Genomic DNA, 10503 nt, shown 5'->3' with positions numbered 1-10503 from the left:
GGTAGCCACAACGCCACAACCTTCTCATCTCATCTTTCAGCTCACCTCGGATCTCAGCAGAGGAAACAGCAGAATTTTTTTCCACAAAGGAGTTGAACACCTCCACTTGGGTCAGTGGAGGTGTTGAAGAGCTGTTCCCCACCCCGTTTATTCTCTTGAATCTTTAAGAATATTTTTTTCCCTGGTTGGCTTGAGTCCGGTTCTGCCGGCCGTGTGACTTTTCAAAACTGGGGCGCGATTCATGGGATGCAACCATGTCGGATCTCAGTGAGCGCAGGCCGGTCAACACGGACTACGCTGTCTCCCTGCTGGAGCAGCTCAAGTTCTTTTACGAACAGAAATTACTGACTGACATTGTGCTGCTGGTGGAGGACACGGAGTTCCCATGTCACAAGATGGTCCTGGCCACATGTAGCTCCTATTTCAGGTGAGTACACCATGCCGTTGTCAACCCAGTGCTGCTGGTGTGGAATAACTCATGTTGTATGTTGGGGATTTCTGTCTTTAATGACCTCAGGCTGATTGTGACCTTGCTTTGTGTGGTATAGCTCTTCTGAATTTGTCTCCTACAGTTTCAATGAATAATGCACCGTACAGCATTGGGCTTTTTGTGTTTTAAAGACAGCAATTATTTCCCCTCAGCCTGATTGTGATGATTGTGTAGGTACGCTGTCATGTAGCACGGCCGTTATGCCTGTAAGCGCTCACCTCCTACAGTTACAATGAATAATGCAGCACGTCGTAGAGCAAGTGTTACCCACTGTATACATGGAGGGTGGAAACAAGGGGATGGTGTTTACTTGAAAGCTGGTGCTCGAGTCGCCGTCTGTACCAGTTATTCCGTCTGATATATTTCTCATGGAACAAATGAAGCCACCTCTAACCTGTAGTTCTACAGACGTATCCCTCAAGGCCCTCAGGAGGCCACATTTGTGCGCACAACATTGCATAATGAAGTGTGTGCACTGCGGTGAATATGACAGAGCAGCAGCCTCGGCTCTGGGAAGAGTCCATCTGTACATGACAGGAGCTCATGCTGCATTTGAACACCCTGTCTAACTCTCTGTCTCACCCCTCCCTCCCCGTTTCACTGCACACTCACACATGCATTCCAAGAAAAGGTCCCGACAACTCGATGCCTCTCTCACACCCACCTCTCCGCGATCTTCCCCACTGTTTCCCACGCACTCGTTATCTGGTGCGAACATGCAAAGCATTTCCCCTGCAGGGTTCAGAGGTGTCGCAGCGCTTCCTCTAAACTGCTACTCCTTCCTTCTCTTTCTGTCTGCTGCTTCCCCTTCCACCTCCTCTCTCCTCGCTTCAGGGAAAGGGGGGACCGCAAGACTTGGGAAAGAGCTCGTGTTTGGAGGGGAAAGTCTGGTCACGTAGGTCTTGGTGAGAGATGGAGAGAAAGGGGAAGAAAGAGAGGAAAAAGAGGGGGGGTGTGCAGGGGTATGCCTGCAGGGTTGCGTAATACAGCCTGGCAGGTTTAGCCCCTACTGCGAGCAACACACAGTCACACACCCCCAAAACCCCCAGACAGGAGGGCAGAGCTGTTTTGCAGACAAATAATTGTTTAAAAGTAGATTTGCAAGTTTTATCATTGACAAATCTGCTTTGTTTTTTCATAAAGTCGTTTATAAAATCTCATCATCTAAAAAAAATGTCAGAACATTTTGAAAATTGCTCATCAAAACTTCAAAGAGCCCAACGCAACCTCTCCAAATGTATTTCTTTAAGGGCTGCAACTAATGACTATTTTCATTATCGATTAATCTGCCAATTATTTTCAGTTGGTCAATTAATCGATTATTTGTTTCGTCTACAGAATGTCCGGAAATTGTGAAAAATGTCAGTCACAATTTCCCAGAGCCCAAGATGACGTCTACAGATGTCTGTTTTTTGGTCCGACAAACAGTTTAAAACCCAAAGATATTCAGTTAACCGTCCTGTAAGACAAACAATCAGGAAAAATTGATTGCTAAATTGTTGCAGGTTCATTTTTGATCAAACTAATCAATTAATTGACAAATGGTTTTAGCTCTGATTGTTGTGTAAGATCGTCAATCCATAACATCCAAAGGTAATTCATTTGAATAATTTACAATAATATTAAAGAGAAAATGGCAGCAAATCCTCACATCTGAGGAGCAGGAAGCAGCAATTATTCTTGACATTTTCCCCAATAAAGGACTTAAATGATTAATTGATTATCAAAATCATAGATTTGTCACCTGTCAATTAATAAATGGGTTCATGGTCTAAATGTTTTAGAACTGAAGCACCTTTAGAAGCTTAGCCTGCACATTTGAATCTATTTGAGGATATGGAATTACATAGATTTGGTTTTTACGTGGAAACTCCTACTCAGACAATCTAAACACAAACAGTGAAAAACACTGTATTTCCCATGCTGTGTATTTGACATGTCATCTCTGACAAGTGCAGCACAGAATCATCACTGCAGTGGTGATTGTTTGGCACCAAAGCCATCGCCCTAATACATGCAAATGACCAGTTCAAGCCAATAACAGTTCTACAGATGCATAAAATGTGAGAAATCGATGTGGTGAAGGAGGTCGAAGAGGCTCTGACTCACTCAGAGCTCTGATGAATGACAACGTGGATGTGTAGGCGGCCAGCCAAGGCTGCAGCAACATGGGAGTCAGAGCGGAGAGAGGAGCCCAGCTGGAGCCAAACTGTTCGCTTAGCCCACCAGACAGGTGGTGACCGTCACTTTCTGTCTCACTGGGGTGGTGGACACGCTAAACGGTGTACTATCAAGTATCAAGTCAGTAACATCTGCTCCAAAAGAAACAGAGGTATTCAATCCGGCTCTTTGAGGCCGAGAATACTTTTGTTTTTTTGGACGAAAACAAACGATAGCTGAGTCAGTACCCGCATGAACAATGTCACAGTATTCAACCTGATAAATAGTTTCCAAAGGAAGAAAAAGTGGTGTTCACTGTTTCATTTCGTTCTCATTTTAACTGTATTATAGCTTTTGCAGCTGGAATGTTCAATTTATCTTTTTCAGTGTTTTTTGTTTTTTTAAAGCAAAAATGCCCCAAGTCCAACCTCTCAGAAGTAAATATTTGCTGGTTGTCTTCGTCCTCTGTGATAGTAACTTGGATATCGTTGGGTTTTGGACTTTCTCACCATTTCCTGACTTTTTGATTAATCAAGGAAGTAATCAGCAGACTAATCAATAATGAAAATAACTGTTACTTGCCGTCCTATTAGCTTTTGATACCAAGAATGGCTCACAATGTTCTGATAACCAAAATCCCAGAACATATCCGGTGTGATATCACTGTACCAGTATTATACAGAAACACTCGGCTCTAGTAACATTGAGTTTACAGTGGATTTTGCTTTCGAAAGGATTTTGCATTCCAGCAGCAGTCAATTACAGGGACCCTGGTGAAGACTGAATTATATCACCCAATGTACAGTAAGAAGTTGACCTGTCTCATGGGTTTATTATGAAGCCAAATCTTTGTTGATTACAAAAAGTTGACGAGAAACTTCAGACATGAGCAGATAAGAAAGAATAGGCTTTGGATTTGATATAAAATGGTGTTTTTTTTGTGGTCTGAACAGTTTGAAATTAAAATGGAATCCAAAGTACTGGTCCAGTTTTCAAACATGTTTTTTTCTGTTGGGGGTAACTGCATTACTTTTGTTTGTCATTAACTTTGCACCGCTGGCTTTTATCTCCTTCACTGTGCTGCACAAAAATCTATCCCAAGTGATGCTACAGTTGCCATGGATCCCGTTTCACGAGCAAAGACTGGTTGTATTTGGTTAATTGGTGCTTGAACATATTCCAACACAGTTAACATGATACAGGCTGACACTCCAGGTGTGCAGTAAAATCCTGCATGTACTCGTAACAAGACGTATGTGACATAGCAGCAGATATAATCTCTTATCTCTTATTAGGGAATCTTAATCAGTGTGAGATCTTGTAGTTCACTTCCTCTTTCAATAGCTGTTGTGTTCATGTGTTGACTGATGATCCCGTCCTGTTCCTGCAGGGCGATGTTCATGAGCGGCCTCAGTGAGAGCAAACAGACCCACGTCCACCTGAGGAACGTGGACCCGGCCACCCTGCAGATCATCATCACCTACGCCTACACGGGCAATCTGGCCATCAGCGACAGCACTGTGGAGCCGCTCTACGAGACCGCCTGCTTCCTCCAGGTCTGTGCAAACACTTCTTGTCAAGTTCTCCTGTCTCCCTTACAGCACTACATTTTTTACTGTCCTCAAACTAAAAGATCAAAACCAACAAATTGATCGTAATAACAAGTGTTGTGTGTGTGTGTGTGTGTGTGTGTGTGTGTGTGTATCCAAATCCAGTCCTGCTGCCGAAATACTCACTAGAGCACCAAATGTGTATTAATCCACTGCTGAAAATAGTCCCTAGCAAATGCACTATTTCCTCCTGTTTGAGTATGTTTTCTAAAAACTAGTTTCCAGCTGTTAAAGCAAATTACTGAGCCTTTTTAAGCCTGTCATCCATTGTCCTCTGTCCCATTCAGGTGGAGGACGTGTTGCTGCAGTGCCGAGACTATCTGGTGAAGAAGATAAACGCTGAGAACTGCGTCCGCATGCTGAGCATCGGCGACCTGTTCAGTTGCAGTGAGCTAAAGCAGAGCGCTAAGCGCATGGTGGAGCACAAGTTCCCTGTGGTCTACAGGCAGGAGGCCTTCCTTCAGCTCTCCCACGAGCTGTTGATAGACGTCCTGAGCAGCGACAACCTCAACGTGGAGAAGGAGGAGACGGTGCGTGAGGCGGCCATGCTGTGGTTGGAGTATAACATGGAGGCACGCTCGCAGCACCTGTCCTCCGTGCTCAGTCAGATTCGCATCGATGCGCTGTCTGAGGTGACGCAGCGCGCCTGGTTCCAGGGTCTGCCCCCCAACGACAAGTCTGTGGTGGTGCAGGGCCTCTACAAGTCCATGCCCAAGTTCTTCAAACCTCGGTTAGGCATGACCAAGGAAGAAATGCTGATCTTCATGGAGGCCATGTCAGAAACGCAGGGCGAGGGTTATGTAATGTCTGGGTCCTTGCCTACTACGGTAGTGTGTTACAGCCCGCAGGCAGAGAAAGTGTACAAACTCAGCAACCCCCCAGGAGACCTACAGAAGGTGGGAACCCTCGTTACGCCAGACAACGATGTGTTCATTGCTGGTGGACAGATCCCTCTCAAAAACTCGATCACCAACCACGGCAAGAGTGGCAAGTTACAGGCGGTCTTCCGCTCGGTAGACAGCTTCTTCTGGTTTGACGCCCAACAGAATGCCTGGGTACCCAAAACCCCCATGCTGTGTGCCCGAATCAAGCCCTCGCTGGTGTTCTGTGAGGGCTTCATCTATGCAATCGGGGGAGATAACGTTGGAGGAGAGCTGAACAAGCGCACGGTGGAGCGCTACGACTGCGAGAAGGACGAGTGGAGCATGATGAGCCCCCTGCCCTTCGCCTGGAACTGGAGCACCTCCGTGGTGGCGCACGACTGCATCTACGTGATGACCCACGACCTGATGTACTGCTACTTCCCCCGAGCCGACACCTGGGTGGAGATGGCCATGCGCAAGACCAGCCGCTGTTTCGCCTCTGCGGCTGCCTTCGGTGACCTCATTTTCTACATCGGCGGCCTCCACGTGGTGAGCAACTCTGGCATCCGCATGCCCACGAGCACCATCGACGGCTCCTCCGTCACCGTGGAGATCTATGATGTAAACAAGAACGAGTGGCGCCTGGCCGCCAACATCCCTGCCAAGCGTTACTCGGACCCATGCGTGCGGGCAGTGGTGCTGCTCAACTCGCTGTGCATTTTCATGCGAGAAACCCACATGAACGAGCGCGCCAAGTACGCTATCTATCAGTACGACATGGAGCTGGACCGCTGGTACCTGCGGCAGCCCGTGTCCGAACGCGTGCTCTGGGACCTTGGCAAGGACTTCCGCTGTGCAGTGGGGAAGCTGTACCCCTCCTGCCTGGAGGAGTCCCCCTGGAAACCCCCAACCTACCTCTTCTCCCCCGACGGAGGCGAGGAGTTTGAGGTGGACGGGGAGCTGGTGACCCTCCCGTATAGCTCTTAAGCTCCCCTCCCCTACCTCGCTGACTGAACCAGGAATCTGTAACGCTGAGGGATGAACATGAGGGGGGGGTTTGACGGTATCTGTGTTGTGGAGGGATCTCTGGACTTTGGAAGCTTGTGTTAGCTACAGCTGTTGCTGATGAACAAGCTTGGAGAGAAAAAGATGCCCCTCAAAAATACTAGTAATCTGAAAACTTCTGTTTTTTTTTGGTTCTTTTTTTTTTTTTCCTTCTTCTTTTGTCAGTTGTGACATCTGTTAGATATTATTACAAATCTGTCATACTGTTTCTACAATGTGATAATCTAAACGTCAACTGATTTTTTTTGTGATGATGAGGGTGATGATGCACTCAACTGGTAAAACCTTCTTGGAATAACAATGGCAACTGTACCAAAATCCCCCAGCCTCCCCTCCGATTGTGGCTTCCCTCTCTTCCCCCCCCTCTCCTCTCTTTCTCTTCTCTCACCACTGATAAAGGAACACTCAACTGAGAGTCCATCTTAGAGTGTCAGAAACACTCCCCGTAGGCTTGAAAAGGAGCCTCTGAGAAAGAGGTAGCTTGCTTCCTTTTGCAGAGGGCAGCAGATCAGTCGGCTTTGATTCAGCTTGGATTCTCAAAGGTGACCTAAAATCACAACAATAGAAAATAAAACTATCAAAATGATCTGTAGAAACGCTTCAAACCTCACTTTGCCAGTGAATCACTAAATTGGCTACTTTCTGGTGGAGCCTTGGCACTGTGACGTAGTGATGGCACGACACGAAAGATGTGTATTAGAAGATACTGAACATTATGGATCAATGGTGGTGAAGTAATAATGCAGCAGTCTGAAACTTTTTAATTCCTGACCTTGGAAATGGTAGTTTGTCAGCACAAGGTCCATGAAATGTGGCTGAAAGTTTGGGGAAATTTCCAGTAAGTGGGCTGTTTTCAAAGGCTGTACATGTCTCACAAGGAAGTCATGCAGACACTTCATATAAATACTATTTCCGAGGTCAATAATATGTTGTCTAAAGATTATTTTCAGGGAGGATTATTCTGTCAAAAGTGCCCTTTTTAAATAGCTTGATTTGTCTGACCAACAGTGCAGAATCCAAAAGTCTTAAATTAGTGATGACCTACAAACAGATTCTCACATTTGAGACGCTGGAACTAGAGAATGTTTGACATTTTTGCTTTAGAAGTTAAAAATGAGTTGTCGATTAGTTGATTTTTGGTAATTGATTTATCATTTAAGTCAATTTTCAAGCCAAAATGTGAGGATTTGATGATTTTCTCAGTTTTTATGTCATTGTAAAATGAATATTCTTGGGTTTTGGGCTGTTGGTTGGACAAAACAAGCGATTTGAAGAAATCAATTTCAGCTGTGTTAACGGACATGTAGCACTAGTTTAGACATGTTGTTTTGGGTTCTGGGTCTCCATTAGAATCCGTTGTAACTGCTGGGAATCCAAACTCTTCAGAGCCGCCTTTTTTAAAAGCTTACAGGTGCAATATTTGATACTCCAAAGATGGATTTTAAGAGTGTTCCTTTTTTAAAAAACGGGATCCATCTATTTCTTCAAAAGGCCCCCGCAGACGAGAGGAACAGGGGCCGTGGTTTTCGGGAGGGGTCGGAGGGCTGACCGGGAAACAAGTGAGAGGCGGAGAGGGTTTAAAAAGAGGGTGACTGCAGGTCCGGTCACCCGTCACCTCTCCTCCCTCACCGCTCTGTCCTCCACCCTGACTCCACTATAGCGCCTCCATCACCTGTCTGTCAGTCTGTTTGCACACAGGTCTTCCACACAGCTAGCAGTTTACACCTCACTCCATCCATCGTCACATCATCATGAAACCTTTCTTTCCACGAGGGTCTCTGCAAATACACACAACTCCACTCTCAGTACAAACATAGGTTTCGGGCTCATGCATTTTTTTTTTTTATTTCCAAGCTGCTGAAATATATATATATAATAAAATATATATTTTTCATACGTTTAAAAGACAACTGTTTTAGTGTGGGGGAAAATAACCAGGTCTATTTTGTATTAGTGTCTTTTTTTAATTTAATATCAGACATTACTGTAGTGTGATTGTGGGTAGATATCCATTTTCCTATCAGATTTAATTTTTCTCGAGTGAATATTGAGGAATCTTGCTGCTGATTGGTTGTGAGAGGAGAGGGCTGGCCCACGGCTGTTGCTATGGAAATCGGCCGCTCGGCAACCGCTAGCAGTAGTGGAGAGGGCGGGTTGGGGAAGGAAGGGGTCTTCCTTCTACCTTAAAAACATGAGCACAGGTGCTTCATGACAAACCTTACTAGCATGTTTGGCTGCATCATATTCCTTTGGCACTGTATTTTGAATGAACGTTAATTTATTAAAAAACATACCAAAAACGTTCCTGAAACTGACTCCCCGTTTCTTTTGTTTTGACAAAAGTGTGCTGCTGTTTTAAAGTCATTTTAGATATTTATTTGAAATGGTTGTTAAGTTGTTATGGTTGGGAACCTCAAACAGTTTGGTGCGACACACATTGTTGGTGTTGAGTGTCGCCCAGACTTAATGGTCTTGTTTACTTCTTTTTGCTTTTTCTTCAAGCAAAGAGTTTGGTTTTATTTTGATCTATTTTATTAGTTCTTCAGCAGCTGCTTGTGCTTCAATAACATTTGACAAGTTTTGCTTATTTTCTTAAATGGGAAAAAAAGGTGTTTTGTAGAAAAACATGCTTATATTTCTCCAAGTAAGGTGTCGGGGGGAAAAGTCATTTTCTTACAGAATATCAGGTATCATAGTGGCAGTTGTACTGAATAAGAATGAGCTAACAGTGATTACTGGTCTACACCTTACTGGACAAAGTTTGCTATATTTAAATATTTTTACCTGAGGTGATCATATCAACGATAAATCAGAAAAAAACCAACATTTATCAGTGGAAATAATCAATAGTTGCAGGCATTTCATGATGTTCAGTTTAAAACTTCAGTGTTTCCTTAAAAACAATGAAAACTCAACAGCCACATGCATAATAATTGCTCCTTCTGAGAGTCTCCTTTACCAAAACCTTACATTTGAATTTACTTTGAGAATTATTTGCATGTTTTTCAACAAAACTTTTTAATTTAACAAAAAAAGTCTTGTCTGAACAGCATTTCTTTTGCGCTACCTGACACTCAGGAAGTCTGAAGGAGGCGTCTCAGACGTAAAAAGCCATCATCCCGTCACATACTGTGATTTTAATTGTGAAGAATATTTTACAGTCGTATTACCAAACCACAACTGGCACCATTTTACATTTATCAAGAAAAAGAGAACGAAGCATTTGACTAAAACTTGATTTCTTTTTGTTTCACATCATGACTTGAAGGAGGCTTAAGGATCTTGTAGATTATTAATAAAAGTAAATTAAAATCAGTATATGAATTAAAGACAAAAACAACCCCCGCCCTGTCAGTCAGGATCACTGGGTGTGAATGTGTGCTCGCCTCGGGGCTGAGGTCGCCGGGTTCACGTGTCCCTGTGATGATGCCGAATTGTTGTCGGACAGCACATGGGTGCGTTTTTGTGCGTCCACGTGTTTCCACCACAACAACAACAACAACAACAACCTCCTCTACACACACACACACACTTTGTTTGGCTGACCTACATTTGTACCCAGACACAAACCCAGAGGGATAACAGAAGAGAATTGTTCCTATATCATCAAAAAATAAAAGTCTGACGTATATTTTAATAATTTTTTTAATACAGCAATATAGTATAGTATCACTTTCTTCTCAAATACATTAAAAGCATCTGTCAAGAAAATATTCTGTGAATTTTAATTCACTATACATTCATATCTTTTAAATACAAAATGAAAATATATCATCAGAGGATAAAAAAAGAAAAAGAAACAAAAAGCAGCTTTAACAGCTATTTTCTTATACTTAGTCCAGAAATGAGTCAATGGGCCAAAGAAGGTTTAAAAGCATGAAGAACAAAAAAAAAAAAAAAGAAAGAAAGAGAAAACATTAAAAGAGTTTTGAAGACAGAAAGATGACACTCATTACAGCTGTAAAACCGGACTGGACAGAGCATGCTCACTGGACCACTTTTAATCCAACTGTTGTGGAATATTTGTAGCATGGAGGGAAAAGATCCTGTAAGCACCTGGAAATTACAGATATACAAGATAAAGAGTCGCATAAATAGAATATAATGGCTGCTTTGTGCAAATTCACACCACAGATTAGGACTTGTTCCAGTGTTGTCATGACAAAACATGGATATTTATGAGATTACAAGTTTACACACATCAAATAAATAAGATATCTGATTTTAAACTATCTTCAGATTTACTAAATATAGTTCTCCCAATATATATATTCTGACGGCAAAGTACAAAAAGGCCTGGGTGAGGGTTAACACA

General features: G+C 43.4%; 1 protein-coding gene across 1 annotated transcript; it reads left to right on the top strand.

Annotated features, from left to right (window-relative positions):
- The first annotated feature begins 254 nt into the window (after nt 1–254).
- Nucleotides 255–6110, top strand: kbtbd2 (kelch repeat and BTB (POZ) domain containing 2). Its single transcript, XM_070928499.1, has 3 exons — nt 255–427; nt 4041–4206; nt 4548–6110. Exons 1-3 carry the CDS (start codon nt 255–257, stop codon nt 6108–6110), a joined length of 1902 nt encoding a protein of 633 aa, XP_070784600.1.
- Nucleotides 6111–10503: the final 4393 nt, after the last annotated feature.

The sequence above is a fragment of the Enoplosus armatus genome, chromosome 21, assembly GCF_043641665.1.
Source record: "Enoplosus armatus isolate fEnoArm2 chromosome 21, fEnoArm2.hap1, whole genome shotgun sequence".
In the NCBI taxonomy this organism is placed as follows: Eukaryota; Metazoa; Chordata; class Actinopteri; order Centrarchiformes; family Enoplosidae; genus Enoplosus; species Enoplosus armatus.
The sequence above is the reverse complement of the archived record's forward strand: the minus strand, read 5'-3'. Positions and strand labels throughout refer to the sequence as shown.